General features: G+C 43.9%; 1 protein-coding gene across 1 annotated transcript in view; it reads left to right on the plus strand.

Annotated features, from left to right (window-relative positions):
* The window catches only part of LOC139277278 (guanine nucleotide-binding protein G(i) subunit alpha-2), a 342,086-nt gene that overhangs the window by 314,787 nt on the left and 4,084 nt on the right, over positions 1-23,215 (plus strand). Inside the window, exon 8 of the mRNA XM_070895531.1 lies at positions 18,896-19,108. Coding sequence (XP_070751632.1) covers positions 18,896-19,086 — 191 coding nt within the window. The 3' untranslated portion in view covers positions 19,087-19,108. The remainder of the gene's footprint in view (positions 1-18,895; positions 19,109-23,215) is intronic.

A 23,215-nucleotide genomic window follows, 5' to 3' on the forward strand; every position in this document is an offset into this window, starting at 1 on the left:
TCAAGCCTCCTCATAAACTTACGAGTTTCGATAAGGTCACCTCTCATTCTTCTGAATTCCAATGAGTAGAGACCCAACCTACTCAAGTCAACCCCCTCATCTCCGAAATCAACCGAATGAACTTTCTCTGAACTGCCTTCAAAACAAGTATATCCTTTCGTAAATATGGAAACCAAAACTGCACTCAGTATTCCAGGTGTGGCCTCACCAATACCTTATATAGCTGTAGCAAGACTTCCCTGCTTTTATACTCCATCCCCTTTGCAATAAAGGCCAAGGTATCATTGGCCTTCCTAATCACTTGTTGTACCTGCACACTATCCTTTTGTGTTTCATGCACAAGTACCCCCAGGTCCCACTGTACTGCGGCACTTTGCAATCTTTCTCCATTTACATAATAACTTGCTCTCCGATTTTTTTTTTTCTCTACCAAAGTGCGTGACCTCACATTTTCCAACATTATACTCCGTCTGCCAAATTTTAGCCTGTCTGTCCTTTTGCCAATTTTTTTTTGTGTCCTCCTCACACATAGCTTTTCCTCTCATCTTTGTATCGTCAGCAAACTTGGCTACGTTACTCAGTCCCCTCTTCCAAGTCGTTAATATAGATTGTAAATAGTTGGGGTCCCAGCACTGATCACTGCTGCACCCCACTAGTTACTGGTTGCCAACCAGAGAATGAACCATTTATCCCTACTCTGTTTTCTGTTCATTAGCCAATCCTCTATCCATGCTAATATGTTACCCCCAACACCGTGAACTTTTATCTTATGCAGTAAAGTTTATGTGGCACCTTGTCAAATACACTGCATCCACTGGTTCCCCTTTATCCACCCTGTTCGTTACATCCTCAAAGAACTCCAGCAAATTTGTCAAACATGACTTCCCCTTCATAAATCCATGCTGACTCTGCTTGACCGAATTTTACTTTTCCAAATGTCCTGCTACTGCTTTAATAATGGACTCCAACATTTTCCCAAACACAGATGTTAGGCTAACTGGTCAATAGTTTCCTGCTTTATGTCTGCCTCCTTTTTTAAATAGGGGTGTTACATTTGCAGTTTTCCAATCTGCTGGGACCTCCCCAGAATCCAAAGAATTTTAGTAAATTACAACCAATGCATCCACTATACCTGCCACTACTTCTCTTAAGACCCTAGAATGCAAGCCATCAGGTCCAGGGGATTTATCTGCCTTTAGTTCTATTATCTTACTGAGTACCACCTCCTTAGTGATTGTGATTATGTTAAGTTCCTCCCCCTCTATAGCCCCTTGACTATCCACTGTCGGAATATTGTTAGTGTTCTCTACCGTAAAGACTGATACAAAATATTTGTTCAGAGTTTCTGCCATCTCCATGTTCCCCATTACTAATTGCTCTAAAGGACCAACATTTACTATAGCCACTCTTTTCCTTTTTTATATACCTATAGAAACTCTTGCTATCTGTTTTTATATTTTGTGCTAGTTTACTTTTATAGTCTATCTTCCCTTTCTTAATCATTGTTTTAGTTGTTCTTTGCTGGCTTTTAAAAGCTTCCCAGTCTTCTGTCCTCCCACTAGTTTTGGCCACTTTGTATGCCCTTGTTTTTAATTGGATAGTTTTAGTTAGCCACAAATGGCTCTTTTTTTCTCCTACACCCTTTCCTCCTCACTGGAATATATTTTTGTTGAGAGTTGTGAAATATCTCCTTAAATGTACACCACTGTTCATCAACCATCCTACACTTTAATCTATTTTCCCAGTCCACTTTACCCAACTCTGCCCTCATACCTTCATAGTTTCCTTTATTTAAGCTTAGTACGCTGGTTAGAGATCCAACTTTCTCACCCTCCATCTGAATTTGAAATTCAACCATGCTGTGATCACTCATTCCGAGGGGATCCTTTACTAGGAGATTGTTTATTAATCCTGTCTCATTACACAGGACCAGATCCAAGATAGCTTGCCCCCTGGTTGGTCCTGTTACATACTGCTCAAGGAACCTGTCCCTTATGCACTCTATGAACTCCTCCTCAAGGCTACCCTGACCAATTTGATTTGTCCAATCAATATGAAGGTTAAAATCACCCATGATTATTGCTGTTCCCTTTTTACAAGTCCCCACTATTTCCTGGTTTATACTTCGACCAACAGAGTTGCTACTGTTAGGGGGCCTATAGACTACACCCACCAGTGACTTTTTCCCCTTATTGTTCCTTATCTCCACCCAAACTGTTTCAACACCCTTATCATTTGAGCCAATATTGTTCCTTACTATTGCAGTGATTCTATCCTTCATCAATAGAGCTACCCCACCTCCATTTTCTTTGTCGTCCTTCTGGATTGTTTAATTCCCAGTCCTGGTCACCTTGCAACCACATCTCTCTCATCAGATCATCCTCATTTGTCTCAATTTGTGCTGTCAACTCATCTATTTTGTTACAAATGCTACGTGCATTTAGACAAAGTGCGTTTAAGTTCTTTTTTTCCTGCTTGTTTCCTCTCTCCTTCAAACTCACTCACTCACTCTTTTTTTGCTTTCTAATTCCAGCTTTACTCCCCTCCCTACTGAATCTATTTTCAGGTTCCCATCCCCCTGACAAGCTAGTTTAAAAACCTCCCCAACAGCACTAGCAAACCTCCCTGCGAGGATATTGGTCCCGGCTCTGTTGAGGTGCAACCCACCTGGCTTGTACAGGCCCCAATTCCTCACGCCCTCCCACCTGCACCATCTTTCCAGCTATGTATTCCTCCTATTTCTGTAATCACTAGCTTGTGGCACCAGGAGTAATCTGGAGATGACTACCTTTTGAGGTCCTGCTTTTTAATCTCTCTCTCTCTCTCTCTCTCTCTCTCTCTCTCTCTCTCTCTCTCTCTCTCCTAGCTCCCTAAACTCTGCCTGCAGGACCTCTTTCTCTTCCCCCCCCCCCCCCCCCCCCCAAGAATGCCCTGCAACCGCTCAGTGACATCCTTGACCCTGGCACCAGGGAGGCAACATACCATCCTAGAGTCACGTCTGCGGCCGCAGAAACGCCTGTCTGCTCTGCTGACTATGGAATCCCCTACCACTACAGCTCATCCATTCTTCCACCGCCCCTCCCGCACACGTAGTCGCCCCAGCTGCGCGAAGCACCCGGGACTTCCCACATGCCACAGGATGTGCAGTTCACGGGACTGAGCTGCCCTGCCATCCCACTAGTTACACTCGCAACTATCGAGTAGAACTAAATTCTAAACCTTGGCACAACACACCCAGCCGCTACTTAGCAAAGAGCTGATTTAATTAACTGGCTCTCCTTAGATAATGAGGATCACATATATTTACTGGCAGATCCTACTTACAACAATGCCAAAAGTTTCCAACTGAAAAGAAAAAGAAAAATACTCACCAATCCACCAGCCAATCACTTACCCGCTTGGCTGTGACATCACACTTCGATTTTGATTTTTTTTTAAACTTTTTGTCCCTGCACCAGCTGGCTCCTCCCAAACTGCTGCTGGCCTTTTAATGGGCCTCAACCTCGCGCTCCAGTATGTGGTTCTTTATAAATTTAGTGGGTTTTGTTGCACCCAGCTTATAGATGACATCCTTCTCCATCTTCCCCCCCACCCCCCCATGATCAAATAAGGGTTAATTTTGTTCAAAGTGCTCAGATCACACTTTCAACAGTTCAGTTCTGGGCACCACATCCCAGGAAGGATATATTGGCTTTGGAGAGGTTGCACTGCAGATTGACTGGAATAATACTGGGGCTAAAAGGGTTAAATTATGAGGACAGGCTTGCATTCCCTTGAACATAGAAAAATGAGGGGTGATCCAATTGAGGTGTACAAGATGATTAATGGATTTGATGGGGATGGATAGAGAGAAACTATTTCCTCTGGTGGGAGTCCAGAACAAGCGGCTATAACCTTAAAATAAGAGCTAGGCCATTGGTCGTGGTGTCAGGACGCACTTGTTCACTCAAAGGGTAGTGGAAATCTGGAACACTCTTCCTCAAAAAGCTGTTGGGGCTCGGCCAATTGAAAATGTCAAAATTGAGATTGATTTTTTGTTAGGCAAGGGTTATAGAACTAAATGTAGTTCAAGTACAGATCAGCTATGATCTAATTGAATGGCTTACTTTCTGCCCCCCCCCCCACCCCCCCCCCACCCCCCCCATGAAATCTCCTTTCACCGTCCCTTTCCCCAGTTGCAATTGGTGTTTCAGATGAATGACTCCATTCATAATCTGATCACCGAGTAGATGGCAGCCTTATGTACTTCAGGTGCATAAAATGTGTGAACTATTTGATTAGATTATGCATGGTAAGACTCCTAGGTGCTCATTACTTGATTTGAAGCATACAAACCTGTTCATCACTTCCCCCTCAATGTAAGATTAACCCCAGACATCCTCAGATTCCGACATGCTGGCATTGGCCCAAATATATGTAAATCATCTTCGGAGCACAAAACTCTAGTTGGGAGCCTGACTACCGTGACTTTGAAATTGCTCTTTGCCTACTGCAGGTGGCCCCTCAAGCAAAGGGTAAGTGTGGTGTGAGAGATCGGCTGTACATGTCTGAAGCAGAACAGCTATAGCTTTGGTGTGACTCCCGAGACTGGTACTGATGAGCTGCAGTGAGACTTCTGATGTCTTTTGATGATGTCTGTGCAATTAGTCACGGAAAGCATGTCGGCATTTACAGTTTAAAAAAAAAAGCTGGGCTTGGAATGTGTACGCATGCATCCAAGTCTACTTTTAACAACAAAAATATTTTGTTTTGTTTTTGGTTTCTGCTGCTCAAACGGCTATCTTCCTCGATAGCTCCTATACTGCTCTTGAGCCATACCATTTGTGGTTTGTACTTCTGTCTTTGGGAACCCAAACTGTAGGTGTGGGTGGTGGGGGGGGGGCTGTTGTCTGGTTGTTTCACCCCTCTCGTGTGCTCTGTTGCCTTCTGAGTTGTACTGTCACTCTTCTGTTGCTGTCCACTTTGCTTCAGTGCAAAAGTGGTGGTATCAATGCAACCAAAGAAGTGTAGGATTGGTCTTGAAGACGAATACTGACGCATTCTTTTTGACAAAACTAGATCTTTCCCCTTCTTTTCCACCAAAAGACATGGACGAGATTGGGAGTCCAGTGCATGAGCTGCCTATCTGAGCAGGCTTTCTATCCCTCACTGTTCCAGTTTATCTTTCAACTTTTTTTCTCCTGGCCTACACATTGCCTCTGGTTGAAAGGAGGGTGGAGGTAGGTGATCTGACTCCAGGCTTTTGCCAATGCTGCCCTGAACCCAGAGTGAGTGCACACGAGAGCCTGACCTCTACTGAGCATCTCACTCGTATTGATGTACCCAAGATCTGGTCACTGCCTTTGGCGGAGCCCAAGGTGACTGACTGGAGCTATGTTATCATTCAGTTGTGTAAGATGTACTTAATGTACTACTGCTTAATCCCAGCTAAAAATAACTTGTACTGTTCCTCAAATTTGGCATGAAACTCTTTTTAGCAATATAGGAACAAGCGTAAGCCATTCAGCCCCTCGAGCCTGTTCCATTATTTAGATCAATTAGATCATGGCTGGTTTGTATCCTAACTCATCTTGCTCGTCTTGGTTCCTGAACCCTCAATATCCTTGCCGAACAATCTATTGATCACAGCAGTTTTGACATTTTTGATTGACCCCCTCCCACCAACCTCAACAGTTTTTTTTTTTGGCGGGGTGGGGAGTTCCAGATTTCTACGACTCTTTTCTTTTGGTTACTTTGAGAATAGAGCTACTATCGAACCTGCTTAAAGACAGTGGTGCACGAATGGGCTTGGGGCTGTTCCATCATCTGTCCCCTTTCACGGAAACATCTGGCAACCATGTAAATGGTGTACCTTCCTTTCAAGCAGCGTGCACCTCCCACTGTCCAAATGGCGCACAGCTGCTGTATGATGCTCATGTCGGCAGTGTCAGCTTTTCCACAGTATGCCTCTGTAATTTTCATTCTTGATATGTTAATCATTGCCTACAATTTGCAATCGATACTACTTTTAACTCCAGACTGTTTTCAGTCCTGGCACGTTAATTAAGTCCATGATTGTGCGGTTTCTGATTTCAGAATTTGTAGAGAGTTGGTTAAATTGCAGTCTACGTTATTTTTTTTTTGCCCACATCCTGCTTTATAATGCCAAGAGCTATTGAAACCCAGCTTTCATTGAAGTGATTCCCTGACCTGAATTACTCACAGAAACCTTCTTAAAAGATGATTAATAGATCTCTTATTAAAATTGTAACAAACAGAAGCTCTCTTTGTGGGTGAATGCATCACCCAGTGTGCTACTGAGCTACACAGATCAGAAAGATCCCAAGTTCCATCAAATCTGAATTGGGCATAGGTGACTATGAAAATAAGAAATAGGAGCAGGAGTAGGCCACCTGGCCCCTCGAGCCTGCTCTGCCATTTAATAAGATCATGGCTGATCTGATCATGGACTCAGCTCCACTTCCCTGCCCGCTCCCCATAACCCTTCTACCCTTATCGCTCAAAAATCTGTCTATCTCTGCCTTAAATATATTCAATGATCCAGCCTCCACAACTCTCTGGAGCAGAGAATTGCACAGATTTACAACCCTCAGAGAAGAAATTCCTCCCCATCTCATTTGAAATAGGCGGCCCCTTATTCTGAGACCATGCCCCCTTGTTTTAGTTTCCCCTAGTGAGTGGAAATATCCTCTCTGCATCCACCTTGTTGAGCCCCCTCATGATCTTATATGTTTCGATAAGATCACCTCTCATTCTTCTGAACTCCAATGTGTATAAGCCCAACTTACTCAACCTATCTTCATAAGTCAACTCCCTCATCTCCGGAATCAACCTAGTGAGCCTTCACAGTGGAAGACACAAAAACCATGCCAAAAATTGCTGGTCACGGGAATGTGGGAAGGGAGGACCTTGAGACAATTACTATCACTAGGGAGGTAGTGCTGGACATGCTAATGGGACTCAAGGTGGACAAGTCCCCTGGTCCTGATGAAATGCATCCCAGGGTATTAAAAGAGATGGCAGAAGTTATAGCAGATGCATTGGTTATAATCTACTAAAATTCTCTGGACTCTGGGGAGGTACCAGTGGATTGGAAAGCAGCTAATGTAACGCCTCTGTTTAAAAAAAGGGGGCAGACAAAAGGCAGGTAACTATAAGCCGGTTAGTTTAACATCTGTAGTGGGGAAAATGCTTGAAGCTATCATTAAGGAAGAAATAGCGGGACATCTAGATAGGAATAGTGCAATCAAGCAGACGCAACATGGATTCATGAAGGGGAAATCATGTTTAACTAATTTACTGGAATTCTTTGAAGATATAACAAGCATGGTGGATAGAGGTGTACCGATGGATGTGGTGTATTTAGATTTCCAAAAGGCATTCGATAAGGTGCCACACAAAAGGTTACTGCAGAAGATAAAGGTACGCGGAGTCAGCGGAAATGTATTCGCATGGATAGAGAATTGGCTGGCTAACAGAAAGCAGAGAGTTGGGATAAATGGGTCCTTTTCAGGTTGGAAATCGGTGGTTAGTGATGTGCCACAGGGATCGGTGCTGGGACCACAACTGGTTACAATATACATGGATGACCTGGAGGAGGGGACAGAGTGTAGTGTAACAAAATTTGCAGATGACACAAAGATTAGTGGGGAAGTGGGTTGTGTAGAGGACACAGAGAAGCTGCAAAGAGATTTAGATAGGTTAAGCAAATGGGCTAAGGTTTGGTAGATGGAATACAATGTCGGAAAATGTGAGGTCATCCACCTTGGGGGGGGGGGGGGGGAGGAAACAGTAAAAGGGAATATTATTTGAATGGGGAGAAATTACAACATGCTGCAGTGCAGAGGGACCTGGGGGTCCTTGTGCATGAATCCCAAAAAGTTAGTTTGCAGGTACAGCAGGTAATCAGGAAGGCGAATGGAATGTTGGCCTTCATTGCGAGAGGGATAGAGTACAAAAGCAGGGAGGTCCTGCTGCAACTGTACAGGGTTTGGGGGGGCCGCACCTGGAGTACTGTGTGCAGTTTTGGTCACCTTACTTAAGGAAGGATATACTGGCTTTGGAGGGGGTACAGAGATGATTCACTCAGCTGATTCCGGAGATGAGGGGGTTACCTTATGATGATAGATTGAGTAGACTGGGTCTTTACTCGTTGGAGTTCAGAAGGATGAGGGGTGATCTTATCGAAACATTTAAAATAATGAAAGGGATGGACAAGATAGAGGCAGAGAGGTTGTTTCCACTAGTCGGGGAGACTAGAACTAGGGGGCACAGCCTCAAAATACGGGGGAGCCAATTTAAAACCGAGTTGAAAAGGAATTTCTTCTCCCAGAGGGTTGTGAATCTGTGGAATTCTCTGCCCAAGGAAGCAGTTGAGGCTAGCTCATTGAATGTATTCAAATCACAGATAAATTTTTAACCAATAAGGGAATTAAGGGTTATGGGGAGCGGGCGGGTAAGTGGAGCTGAGTCCACGGCCAGATCAGCCATGATCTTTTTGAATGGCGGAGCAGGCTCGAGGGGCTAGATGGCCTACTCCTGTTCCTAATTCTTATGTTCTTATGTTCTTATGCTCTCTGAACATCCTCCAATGCATGTATATCCTTCCTTAAATACGGAGACCAAAACTGTACGTAATACTCCAGGTGTAGTCAGAAGGATGTCACGCCAATATCCTGTACAGTTGTAGCAGGATGTCACTGCTTTTATACTCAATCTCCCTTGCAATAAAGGCCAACATTCCATTTGCCTTCCTGATTACTTGCTGTAGCTACATACTAATTTTTTGTGTTTCATGCACAAGGACCCCCAGATCCCTCTTTTCTGCAGCACTTTGCAATTTTCCTCCATTTAAATTATAATTTGCTTTTCTATTTTTTTTCTGCTAAACTGACCTCTCATAACCTCACATTTTCCCACATTATACTCCATCTGCTAAATTTTTGCCCACTTGCTTACCCTTTGCAGATTTTTTGTGTCCTCCTCACAATTTGCTTTCCCACCCATCTTTGCATCATCAGCAAACTTGGCTACATTACACTCAGTCCCTTCATCCAAGTCATTAATATAGATTGTAAATAGTTGAGGACCCAGCATTGATCACTGCGGCACCCCACCAGTCACTGTTTGCCAACTGGAAAATGACACACTGCAATGCCTTAATGTAAGGAAGTGTAATGTTGATATACTAATCTCTAATGTCTCATTTGCTTTCATAACTTGTAATTGAGGGGGTCGGAGAGGAATTTCCCAGATTTATTTTTATTTTTTTTTACCCCAAATTGGCCTGGGTTTTTATCTTTTTTTTAATCTCTCCCAGGAAATCACAATGTTTTGGATGAGGTGGTGAGTTTATATACTGTGAGGCACAAGGTATCTCAATTGTGTGGGACGGGCTGAATTGACCAAAGGGTCTTTTCCTGTCTGTCATTGTTTGCAGGTTTTAGTTCTGTATTTTGGAGCTACATCCATGTGGGACTAGATTGAGACTGCCAAACTCATACAGCCACCAAGAAAGTGCTTTCATCTGATCGTAATGAACTAGATTCAAACCAGTGTACTAAAGGTGTAAGTGCAATGTCTGACAGTTGCACCCAATCCTCTACTGTATTAATTTGCCATCTTATACTTGCTAGGTGTTATAGGCCAAGTAATTGTATGCATACGTGATTTGTTGCTTTCAGAACTTTTCTGCCTGGAATTAAGGTTAATCATTTCAGGTTATGCTTCCTTAGTTTGCAGCACAAGGTTTAAGGCAATGAAGCAGGCACCAAAAAAACCAAACAAACGATGTGTCCAGATCTGTTGTCGGCTTGCAGCTTGGATCAGTTGTCACAAAGTTTGCGTTTTGTCACAAAGTTTGCAGGTTCAAGTCCTACTCTCGGATTTGAGCACTTAATATAGGCCAACGCATCAGTAGAGTAATAAGGGAATGTCAGAGGTGCCACCTTTCAATGTTAAACCAAGGCCTGTTCAGATGGAGATAAGATTTTCCATTATCAAAGAAGAGCAAGAATTCTCATGTCCTGGCCAAAATTCATCCCTCAACCAATAGCACAAAACAGTTGTTTGTGGGAATTTGCCACGTGCAAATTAGCTGATTTGTTTGCCTACAAAGAGAACAATGACTGTGCTTCAAAAGTGATTATATATAAAACTCTTTGGGATATCCTGAGGATGTGATGGGCACTATACAAATGCAAGTGATTGGCAAAAGAACCAAAGGCGAAATGAGGAATAACTTTTTTATGCAGCGTGTGGTTAGGATCTGGAATGCACTGCCTGAAAGGGTGGAGGCAGACTCAATCGTGGCTTTCAAAAGGGAATTGGATAAGTAGCTGAAGGAAAAAAAATTGCAGGGCTACGGGGAAATGGCGTGGGAGTAGGACTAGTTGAAGTGCCCTTGCGGAGAGCCGCACAGGCTTGATGGGCCAAATGGCGGCCTCCTGTGCTGTAACCATTCTATGATTCCAAGTCCTTTGCAAAGTGTTAAGTAGAGCTCAGATTTTCTCTCGTTTTCCTCTATGTCTGTGTGTGCGCTCTGTCACTTCCAGTATATTCAGTGCTTGGCAGCCACTTCATTCCTCATCTATATGCTGCCTCTCAGTGGTATCGCCAGGAAAGATGGGATCAGCTTCCATATGTATACCATCTGGATGCCACCACTCTCAGTACTGTCTTATGGTCATAGATGGATCATCATCACTAAGACCAAATCCATCCTGTTTTGCTTCCACCAAAAACATTCTAGCTCACAGGTCAATTCTATCTCCCTCTCTGGCTGCTTGCTCGGACTGAGCCCCCGAATACAAACAGTATAGTTGTTGCAGAATCGTGTTGAGGTTCAAATGCCTCAGAGGATTCCCACCACCAAAGATCTCATCCACACTTTCAACACTCAAGGCTGCATTTCCTTAGTGCTTTCCATGCTGACCTCCACAGCTCCATCTTTCTCAAACTCCATCATCCAGAACTGTGGCTTGCAGCCTATCCCAGACAAAGTCCTGCTTATTTAACTCTCCCTTCCTTTCCTTAGTGACCGCCATTGTTTCTTCCTGCTCAGCACATTATCTTCAAAATCCCCCACGTGTTTCCAATTACTCCTTGACCTGACTCCACCCCACCTCTGTATTCTCCTTCAGCCCTACATCCCAGGACTAAACCTCTCTTCCTCTTCCTGTGGTCCACTGCATGTTCTTCCCCCACCACCGCCACCACACTCCATTCCACCATTAGTTGCAAAGACTTTAATCCCCAGACAGCTGCACTCTGAAATTCTCTTTCGAAAGCTTTGTGTTTAATCTTGCCTCCCATCCCCAAAAGCCTCCTATAAAACTTTTTTTTTAATCATTTCCCCAAATTTATCTCATTTCTCTTGGTGCACACTGTCTCTTTGAATCATCATGTTTTGTTGCATGAAATGCACTAAATAAATGTAGTTGCAACTGACTCTCTAAAATGTAGATGACATGGATTTTTTTGCATTAAAGGCACTATATAAAAGTAGATTGCTGTGATTGTTAAATTGCTTCCTTGTATCCATAAATAGAGGGCAATATTATTCTGCGACTAAGTTAAGCATTAATAAAAATTACTTGCGAGAATTCAATGGAGTGGTTTGTTTTCCTAGTGCACAATATTGTCTGTTTATAATTTGCTGTTTCTGGTTAATGAGAACAGTTTGCATTACAAGAAAGGATAAATTGGGCATTAAACAATAATGCAAGCATCTCACAGTAGTCGCCTGGCAATTAGCCTCTTGTAAAATTCTCCTGTAGTATTAATACAATATCTAACGCACAGTGGAGAAACGGTAATGGATTTTTGATATTCGGCATTGTGCAGTTAGTATGTGGATTGCTGTCAATCTGTGCAGATACACAATGAATAAGGGGTAACATTTCATGTATGTCTGGTGCTCTATGGTTAGTGTATGATTCAATATCATATTTGATGCCATTTGGGTGAAAGGAAGCGATTTACTCCCAATTGGTATATACCATAACAAATCCTGAGACCAGCATTTCACTCTATGGCAGAGAATAGCTTTATTTGTGACCGTTCCTGCATTGACACCAAGGTCTTTCTGCCACTGAGACTGGTACTCAGCAGAGATACTGGTACTCACCAGATCTTCCTGTATTGAAAACAAACTGGGCATATTTGTATTTTTATGCCCTGCAGGGCACAATCTTTCGCTCTGAAATGATGTGGAAGCACTGCGTGAGCAAGATTGGTGGAAGCAGGTTCAATGGCAACTTTCAAAAGGGAATTGGATAAATACTTGAAGTGGAAGCATTTGTACGGCTATGGGCTATGGGGAAAGAGTAGGGGAATGGGACTAATTGGATAGCTCTTTCAAAGAGCTGGTACAGGCAATGAGGGGCTGAATGGCCTCCTGTGCTGCATTATTCTATGGACACTGCTCACAATAAATTGGCATCGTCAAATTTGACCATTTGGGGCAATATATTAAGCTATCAGAAAATGCACAATAATCTGAGGCACCTGGAAAATGTATGCTGAAACTAACAGCTATCTTGCTTCTCGAACAACTCTCTCACTTTCAGTCCTCGCTTCTGATACTTAAATTTTTTTTCCAAACTCTTCTCAAATTACACTTTCCATTATTTGGGAGATGACTTATTTCTCCCAGCTTTCCCTTCCTGTCTCCTGAATGTTGAAGTACGGTTCAATGGGCACGTTGCACACATGACCAATCTATGTGCGACCTTTGACATTGTGTGCTTGATCATTGGAGCATCAGACTCTGGTACCTTGCTCATCCAATGTCCATATAGGTGCATTTTCCAGCTGGTGTCACTGGGTAGCATTCGAGGGCAGGAACTTGGTTGTTTTTTTTTTCTTTTCCCTCCCTGTCCACTATTGATGCCCGAGTTGAAATAAGGCAACTCGTCATGTATCAGTGATTGAGTCTTCTGGTTTGTGTAGTATTACACCAGATGGTGCAGTTATTTAGTGGTCCATGAGAGTGCCTTCTCTCAATTTTGTCGCTTGTGCTGTTTGGCTAACGCTTCCCCTTAAGTTCTGGAATTCCATGTGCAGTCACAAAATGATATGAAGCAGGCAGAGCTTGAGAAGTAAATGAAAGAGAGGAAGGTGAGCAATTCTCCATCCAAGTGCAGGGTGGGCAACCTGCCCCCAGGCTTTTGCAATTGTCACCCTTTCATTGGTTGCTAGGAGAGTTTCTCCCCCTGCCTACTGTCTCCCCACTTCCTCCCCAAAAACTTCTGGGAATGTGTCGAAATAACAATGTCGTACGTGGGAATTGAAAGGTTGGCTCTCACTCAACTACAATGCAACACTGATGCACTCCTCATTCTTAGTTGAGTATTGTTGCAGATGTAATCCTGAAATGTTAGTTTTTCAGAATTGTACTTGTACATTTAAAATGCTTATATAGCAACATGAAAATAAACCTGATGTTTGCCAAATATGCAGAAAATGTTTCATCGTGCTGATCTGAAGCTTCTGTTTGCTGCCAACATTTGCCTAAAATTGCGAGACAGCCTTTGTCACTGATCCCATCTGGCATGAAAGTTCAGTCTCTGATTAATCCCATGTGTACACTTTGCCGAAGGCATTAGATGCTCAAAACCTGCAAGCAAATTAAAAGAAAATTCAATTGTAAAGAGAACAGACAGGAATTGTTATCCATGATTAAGTGCTTAACCCACAAGGATCTTCAGAATTGATGTGGAGTGACTTTCTCTGCAGTCCAGGGAGAGCAGCTGCAAAGTATCTTCCTGTTCAATGCAATCTGGATGTGCACTGTGTTGCACTACATAATGCTGCAACATGGGTTCCAAGAGATGCAAACCTGCAGAGTTAGTACAGCAGATGTCTGTTCTGTGGTCTGATACTGTCTCGCTACTTCTCTCTAACGGAGGCAATGTCAGTGTGTTGAGATGTTTTATTGGGTAATTTAATTTCAACAAAAGCAGCAACACCAACTTGTATTTATATAGTGCCTTTAACATAGTCAAACATCCCAAGGTGCTTCACAGGAGTATTCTAAGACACAAAATTTGACACTGAGAAATTAGGGTAGAGAGCCAAAAGCTTGGTCAAAGAGGTAGCTTTTAAGGAGCATCTTTAAGGAAGAGAGAGGCGGAGAGGTTTAGGCCAGGAATTCCAGAGCTCAGGGACTAGGCAGCTGAAGGCACGGCCGCCAATGGTTGAGCGGTTTCATCAGGGATGCTTAAGAGGGTAGAATTAGAGGAGCGCATATCGAGGTGCGCAGGGTCGGGGGGAAGAAAGAGGTGTTGTGGGGCTGGAGGAGATTCGAGATGGGGAGGAGCGAGAAATTTGAAAACCAGAATGAGAATTTTGAAATCGAGGCGTTGCTTAACCGGGAGCCAATTTCGATCAGCGAGCACTGGTAATGGGTGAGTAGGACTTGGTGCGAGTTCGGACAAGGGCTGCTGAATTTTGGATGACCTCAAGTTTACATAGGGTAGAATGTTGGAGGCCAGCCAGGAATGTGTTGGAATAACAAAGGCATGAATGAGGGTTTCAGCTGCGGATGAGCTGAGGCAAGGGTGGAGACGGGCGATGTTATAGAGGTGGAAATAGGCGGTCTCAGTTATGCCGTGGATATGTGGATCAAATATGACACCAGGTTTACGAACAATTTCCTGTGATTGCTCCAGAAATTCTGCTCAGGGTCCATCAGATTAGGTACTGCAGTACATTCAGCTCAAAGTCTAAACATGTTTAATTATACCTTTTGTCTCAAATCTCCTAAATGTTGGGTCATAGGATAAATAGAGCTGAGGGAAGTTATTTGTCCCACTTTAAGGAGCTTTTATAATAGTTCCAGTTTTTGTTGCAGCCTGCCCGGTTTACACTTCCAACGCCATTTTTGTGACACTGGCCAGAAGCATTCCTAGTGGATTTAGTGGCGGTGCTTAAAACCCATGCAAAAATGGGTACCTTATGTTGGCGAAACGAGGGTAGTTAGCAAGTTTCTATTACTAATTGCAGCCGATGTGAAATGAGAGCTGTGATGTTGGCTGCAATTTAAGTGTGCAAGTGCCTTGAGCTGTTCTATCCGGGAAAAGGGACCTGCAATTTCCCTTTACCAATATCTCCTTGCCCAACTGGATTGTTTGTGCATCAAAGGTTTGTTGCTTTCACTCTCCCACCTGGAACACCATTTCAGATATTTGTTGTTGTGTGAAGTAGTTATTCCTGATAACAGTACTGCATTGCTACTTCATCAGTTTTAGCTTCTGTGCCCGCCCACTTCTATTGATTTGAAGCCGTGCTATGAATTTACATTGGCCCAGAAATCACGGCCTCCCCAGGTCTATATGGAGTGTGTACGGACACAGGAAAGCATCGCAAAAGCCAGTTTTTAGAACACAATGCACATGTGCTTAAAACCGACTTTTCCGATCTATCAAGTTTCTGGCTTGATGGATCCTCTATATGTCGGGAGCGAGGACATTTGCAAAGGCAAGATTGCGGTATTTACTCATATCTTGCCCAGCGAATGTCCTGAAAACTCTTGCGCCTGATAAAAGCAGATGCATAGCCTACTTTTACAGGCGTAAGAGTTTTAAAACACACAAACATAATAAAATACATTTTTTAAAACACATTTTATTGTTAAAACCCCTGTCCACTATAGTAAGTTTATTTTAAAGCATAATTTTAAAAACTTTTTTTTAAATCGGAATTTTTTTTCCTAAGGCATTTATTAACTTTAATTTCAGTTATGTGAGGTGCGTTTTTTTCTTTTATTATGCTGTTTAGTGTGTGTGGTTTTTCTTAATAGCAATGAGAACTCGTAGATACGGAGTTCTCATTGCTATTAATGAGAAAGCTGTGGAATACTGTACCTGATTGGCTGAGCAGCCACACATGACTGCACCTTCTGCGTCTGAACCTGGAGGACTGGAGCGCGCTCCGCAGCGCGGGAAGAGAAGGCCTCACCACTGGAATCCCATGCTCCTCCGGGACCGCCAGGTATTTTCATTAAAATTTTCCAGTCGGAGGTGTTTGTCCGAAAGAAGTCTCCGACCGGAATTTCAGGGCCTTTATCTGAACCAATTAATATATATCTTGTATTCTATTAGGTCCACTCTCAGTTGTTCTCTTTCAGTTCTAAAGAGTTCAGGTTTTTCCAGTTTTCCTTATAATTCAGTCCTGACAAAAGGGTTGAGCCTTGTACTGCCCCCTCCCTATCTCTGTAATCTCCTCCAGCCCCACAACCCCCCCATGATATCTGCGCTCCTCTAATTCTGTCCTCTTGAGCATCCCTGATTATAATCGCTCAATCATTGGTAGCCGTGCCTTCTGCTGCCGAGGCCATAAGCTCTGGAATTCTCTGCTTGAACCTCTCCGTCTCTCTATCTTTCTATCCTCCTTCAAGACGCTCTTTAAAACCTACCGCAGTGATCTTTCTCCTTATGTGGCTCGGTGTCAAATTTTTTATCTCCTAATACTCCTGTGAAGCACTTTGCGACATTTCACTACGTTAAAGGCGCTATATAGATACAAGTTTTTGCCAGCACAGTATCCTATTTTCCCCACTTTTGTCTGAGACTGAAACTGGGCACAGCACTTAAGTTGTGGTCTCGCGAAGCAGAGGCAGAGCGCTTTGATCAGATCACCTGTTAAGCCTTGGGGTTGGAGATTGCTGTGGTACAGAGAGTGTGTTCCAGTCTTGCATTTCAGAGCTCCAGGTGTGCATCTGAAAGTAGAATGCAAAAATAGAACTGAAATGTAATTGACGAGCTGAGACCTGTTTTTAAAATATATAGATGGAAATGTACCCTTTTTGTGACTAAGCTACTCTGTATGTCTAATTTCATGTGCAGGAATTATTTTCTCTCATTCTGAAATAGCTTCAGACTTGTGTAGCACAGATGTGGGTGGGTGAATAAGACATTGACTGAAGATTAAGTTTAAAAATTGACCTGGTTGTGTTATCAGAGAATCATAGAAATTTACAGCACGGAAGGAAGCCATTTCAACCCATTTTGTCCACACCGACTGACAAAGAGCTATCCAGCCTAATCCCACTTTCCAGCTCTTGGGGCCCAAGTTTCCACACGCGCCTGGAACGGCGCAGTCCCGACCTGGACGCCCGTTGTTCGCGCCACAAATTGCGCCTAAAAAAATCCTCGGTATTCTCCACCTACCTGCAGGTCCTCTGGCCCTCGGCGCAGCCAGCACGAGCTGTGTGGGGGCGGAGCCAGGTCCCTGCGCTGAAAACAGTGCCGGGACCTCTGCACATGCGCGCTACAGTGGGCACGCAAGTGCAGTAGCTCCAGGCGCCGAACTGTGTGGGAGGGGCCCGAAGCACGCAGCCCCTAGCCCTGGCCGAATGGCCTCACTGGGGCTGTGTGAATAAGGCTCCTCCCACGGCCAGCTCCTGCTCTCCCCCCCCCCCCCCCCCCCCCGACCAGACCCGACACTCGCTCCCCGCCCCCCCCCCCCCTGCCTCCGGATCAGACCCGACACCCGTGCCCCCGCCCCCGACTGACCCGACCCGCGCTCCTGTTCCCGCTCCCCGCCCCCCCCGACTGGACCCGACCCGACCCGCGCTCCTGTTCCCGCCCCCCCCCCGACTGGACCCGACCCGCGCTCCCGCCCCCCGACCTGACCCCCCCCCCCCCCCCCCCCCCCCCCCCCACTGGACCCGACCCGACTTCCGCTCCTGGACTGGATCCGACCAGACCTCCCCCCTTCCCTCTCTCTCTCTCTCCCTCCCCCCCTCTCTCCCTCCCCCCCTCTCCCTCCCTCTCCCTCCCTCTCCCCCCCTCTCCCTCCCTCTCACTTCCCTCCCTCTCACTTCCCTCCCTCTCACTCCCCTCCCTCTCACTCCCCCCTTTCCCTCCCTCCCCTCCCCCTCCCCCCTCTCTCCCTCCCCCCTCTCCCTCTCTCTCTCTCCTCCCCACCCCCCCCCCCCCCCCCCCCCCCCCCGACCCGACCCGAACCTCCCCGACCCGACCCAACCCAACGCCACCTATCTGTAAATCTGGTGCTGGGGACGGGCCCTGCCCGAAGTCTCGGGCCGGCCTGTTCAGCCTTCGGTCCCGAAAGGCCTGTCTGAAGCACTTTCACACAGGTAGGCAGATGGTTTATTTAATCTTTTCTTTGCTTATAAATGTTTATTCAGGTTGGATTTATTTGTATAAGTATAAATAAGGATTTATTATAGAATTTAATGACTTCCCTTCCCCCCAACCTCGTTCTGGACGCCTAATTTGTAACCTGCGCCTGATTTTTTAATGTGTAGAACAGGTTTTTTCAGTTCTACAAAAATCTTCACTTGCTCCATTCTACTTTAGTTTGGAGTACATTTTCACTGTGGAAACTTTCAAATCAGGCGTCAGTGGCCGGACACGCCCCCTTTTGAAGAAAAAAATTCTGTTCCAAAGTAGAACTGTTCTACCTGACTAGAACTGCAGAAAAAAAAATGTGGAGAATTGCGATTTCTAAGATAGTCCATTCTCCACCAGTTGCTCCTAAAAAATCAGGCGCAAATCATGTGGAAACTTGGGCCCTAGGTCTGTAGCCCTGTAGGTTACTGCACTTCAAGTGCACATCCAAGTACTTTTTAAATGTGGTGAGGGTTTCTGCCTGTGCCATCCTTTCAGGCAGTGAGTTCCAGACCCCCACTGTCCTCTGAGTAAAGAAATCACTCCTCAAATCCCCTCTAAACCTTCTACCAATTACTGTAAATCTATGCCCCCTGGTTGTTGACCCCTCTGCAAAGAGAAATAGATCCTTCCTATCATGAGGGTAACCAAAGGGTTAGGAGCAAAAGTTAAGAGTCCACGTCAGATCAGCTGTCCTTTCCCAGTTATTTTTTGTTTATACGTGAATCACCGATTCTAACCCTGTCTGTCTTGGAATGCAGGGGCAAACGAGTATGATGCGGCAGCGGGCTACATCCAGACCAAATTTGAAGACCTAAATAAACGGAAGGACACCAAGGAGATTTACACGCATTTCACGTGTGCCACCGACACGAAGAACGTGCAGTTTGTATTTGATGCTGTCACTGACGTCATCATCAAGAATAACCTGAAGGATTGCGGCCTCTTTTAAGAACTGAAGCGTGAGGATGAAGGTGAGCCTCTTGATTCTGAGCCTGTCAGCTCAGGTTGTTCATCTCACCATGAGTAAGATTTTTTTCCAAAAAAGAAATACTTACACAACCTATGGTTAACTTCAACATCCTTTTGTTCCCACGAATATTTGATGATACGGTCAGGGAACTGGCTTGGCTGATGTGTGCCCAGCCAGTGATACAGAGCTGAATTAACCTGCACGTGGTTGAAATCATTGTCATTGAAGAACTGTCGGTTCATAATTCTAACTGACAATTCAACCCCGTCACACTTCCAGGTAGTTCCTTCAGTGTCATTAATTCTCAGTGCTGGAACAACAAAACAAAATAAAATCTTGACATTTCCACAGTTGGGCAAAGGAAGCTGCGTTTATTCTGACTTTTTTAAGCAGTGTTCTGGGGTTGCGAGTATTTGAGAGGCATGGCTATGCAGTAGTTTGATTCTGTTCTCTACTAGACCAATCTGATGCAGCTAACCAGGATTAACATGAATTTAAAGATTTCCTGGGGTGGGATATTTTTGAACATGTCATGAATTGGATGTCTAAATTCATTGGCCAGCAAGTGAAACAGATCTGGTAATCTGCCAATGAAGATGCACTGCAGCAACTTGCCAAGGCTTCTTCGGCAGCACCTCCCAAACCCCCTGACCTCTACAACCTTGAAGGACAAGGACAGCAGGTGCATGGGAACACCATCACCTGCAAATTCTCCATCCAAGTCACACACCATCCTGACTTGGAAATATATCACAGTTCTATCATCGTCACTGGGTCAAAATCCTGGAACTCACTCCCTAACAGCACTGTGGGAGAATCTTCACCACACGGACTGCAGCGGTTCAAGAATGCGGCTCATCACCACCTTCTCAAGGGCAATTAGGGATGGGCAATAAATGCTGACCTTGCTAGCGACGCCCACGTACCAGGAATTAATAATCATTTTTAAAAGTGGTGGTGTATTACTTGTGTTAGCAGGGTATGCAGTGGATCCTTGTGCACTCACAGAAACTCTGGCCAAAATCAAGTGTATTAACTCTTCCACACAGGAAGTCAGGAAGGCTATTTTAAACTACATCTTAAAATGTCTGTGCTAACAGAAAAAACGTATCATGCAGCTGGAGGACAAATATAAACTCGAAGTTGAGATATCTGAAGCTGCTGATTGATCTGAGGTGCTCCAATCCAAATTGTGTTGGTGTTCATAACATTTCAGTAATTGGCAGGTAGTATATTGTTTATGAAGTGGTGGCAATGCAGTGCCAATCCAGTCAGTGTTTTGTGGTGAATCTGACTCCTTGCCCTTCAGGGGGTGTTGGTTGTTTTTGACCGAGGTGGGGTGGGGGGTGGTAGGAAGGAGACATGAGAATTTGAGCATGTGAATTTTCAGTTCAACCATTGGAAAGGATCAGGCTCCCAAATGACCTTGTCCTGGCATGACTGAGGGCAGGGAAGGGAGGAAATACTGTTTCCTTGGCAATGGCAACATTCAAGAGCAAGTCTGAACTCATTTTATTCTCCAGTTTGCAATAGCTATTGTATTATCTAATTTCCTGTAACACGCACTTGTTTGACAAGAGTTGAACCTCAAGTGATTGAAGAACGTCACTTATTGCAGTGATGCACGGTGTTTTGGAGAACCAACATGCAGCACAAGGATGGGTTTCTTTCCTCGTACTCTATTATCTCTGGCTACTGGATAGTCAATCTGGAATTTTGAGATCAAGTGCTAATGCCTGAGGACTTTAATACTAATGAGAAGCTCATCAAGTTTGATAGATTACCTGGACATAGATGGAAGTTGCTGTTGGGGCTCTTGATGATTAGCAAATACTTCCGATGTTGAAATTTGGCTTAATCTGTCACTTGTTTCTGAATCACAGTATGCAAGAAACTGGAAACAATGGAATTGTTTTGCATTTATATAACTATTAAAAGAAAGAGTTAAATATTAAGAATAAAACACATAATGATGGAGAGACATTTTGCTTAAACTCTACCCCGGATCATCATCTGATGGTTCTTCAAGTGTTCTAGAAATGCTTGAAATGGGTCTCTCTGATGCCGGTTTTGATGAGTCCCATCGATTGCCTTGTGGTTAGCAGTGTGAGACATGCACTTGGAGAGAGCCTGGTGGCACCAACACAATACAGAAATGCCTTTATTACGCACAGATTTTTGATTATAACAATAATTCAGATAAATAGAACAGACTTTGTTAGAGGGAAAATAGTTCTGCAGCAATAACAAAAACAGGAAATGCTCAGTCGGTCAGGCAAGCATCTGTGGAGAGAGAAACAGAGTTAACGTCTCAAGTCGATGACCTTGCATCAGAACTGGAAAAAGTTAGTGATGTAACAGGTTTTAAGCAAATGCAGCGGAAGGGAGGAAAGAACAAAAGGGAAGGTCTATCATCAGCTGGAAGGTAGGAGAGATTAAATGACAACGGTATGAGGGTGCAAATTACCATTACCATCTCCTTTTGCTTTGTACTGTCATACACTTTGGCAGCATCTGCAGTACTTTGTTTTTGTATTCGGTTTGCAGCAAGTCCTTTTGGTTTTGTACTAAACTGAGTGTCAAAATCATGAAACTAATGTAATTTGAATGTGGAAAATTAAATTCACTGGGGAAGAAGGCAAATTGTAATGAGGATTATGGAAGATCGCAAGAGGATATAGATAGGCTAATAGAATGGGCAGACAGATGGCAGGAGCAGATCAAGGTAGAAAAATATTAAGTAATACAGTTTGGCAGTAAGAATTAGGGAAGGATGTGCTCCTTATATAATGAACCTTTAAATGAACTAGTAGAGCCAAAGGCCTTTTATTGTGCTGCAAAACATGTCATTAAAGTTGGTAGTGGCCATAGAAAGGTCAAATTAAATCTTGGTTTTGTATCTAGCGGCATAGAATGCAAAAGCAAAAACCTAATGTTGACGTTGTACAAGCTCTTCGGCAGCTGTGGGAGTATTGTATGCAGTTCTGGATAGTCATTCTAGGAAGGATATAAATGTATTGGAAATGCTCAGCATAGATTAATTCAGATGTTACCAAGGATGAGCGAGAGACTTGATAAGTTGGAGGTTTTGTCACTGGAACTGAGAAGGTTAAAGGTGATCTGATTGAGGTCTTTAAGATTATGAAAGGATATGCGATAAGTGAGTGATAGATTGTTGCACTGGCTGGCAAGACAGTAACAAGAGGATACATATTTATGATTACAAAGAAATAAAGGGGAAATTAGACAGAAAAAGATTATTCACGCAAGATGGTTAAAACGTGGAATTCTGTGCCACAGACAGTAGAGTCCATAAACTTTTTTGGGGGGAAAAAAACAATTGTCGTATGAAAGGGAAGAATATTAAAGGATATGGGTTGGGGAGAGGAGAGAAGAGAGTGAGCAGGACAATGTGATTTTAGGTGGTTTAAAGAAAAATGACTGACCCGCTTCTGTGCTTTAACATTTTTATTCTATTCTATGCTTTCAGTAATTTAAAAGCCAGGCTCTGTTGGCAGAAGTATAATCATTTTTACCTACCTGTAGATCCAAGTACACCAACGTACATGTTATTAACATTAAGTCTTAATAAATTACAATCATAATGACTGGGAAATAATACTTGAGCAGGTGTTGCAGGCCAAGGGAGGGGGTTTAATTTTGGAGAAAATGTTTGCTCTTGATAAAGTTTGGTAAAGGAGGAGCTTTTCATAGGGATAATAAGGTGGGCAGGGATTGCTGATCAAAATAATTTGTAGGACAATCCAGTGCTCAGTTGATCCGTACAGGCAGGAAGGTACCAGGCTAGATCCCAGAATGTGCTTATTTCGTCGACCTCCGCCAGAGCAACAGTAGAGAACCAACAATTGGTATCGCACCTGTGGTGTAAAGGAGGGGGAAATCGGCCAGTGCCCCAACTTTGGATCACTATTCAGAATTGTAGTCTTTATAGCTTGGTCGATTTAGTTGAAGTCACTTTGTGATTATGGTAACGGTTGTTGCTTAATGTCGAATTTTATGTCGGAAATGATAAATATTACTGTCAAACATCAAATCCGATCACTGCAACAACCTGCCTGCAGCCGCAATCCCTGAAAAGTCATCTTTG

Source organism: Pristiophorus japonicus, chromosome 12 (assembly GCF_044704955.1).
Source record: "Pristiophorus japonicus isolate sPriJap1 chromosome 12, sPriJap1.hap1, whole genome shotgun sequence".
NCBI lineage: Eukaryota > Metazoa > Chordata > Chondrichthyes > Pristiophoridae > Pristiophorus > Pristiophorus japonicus.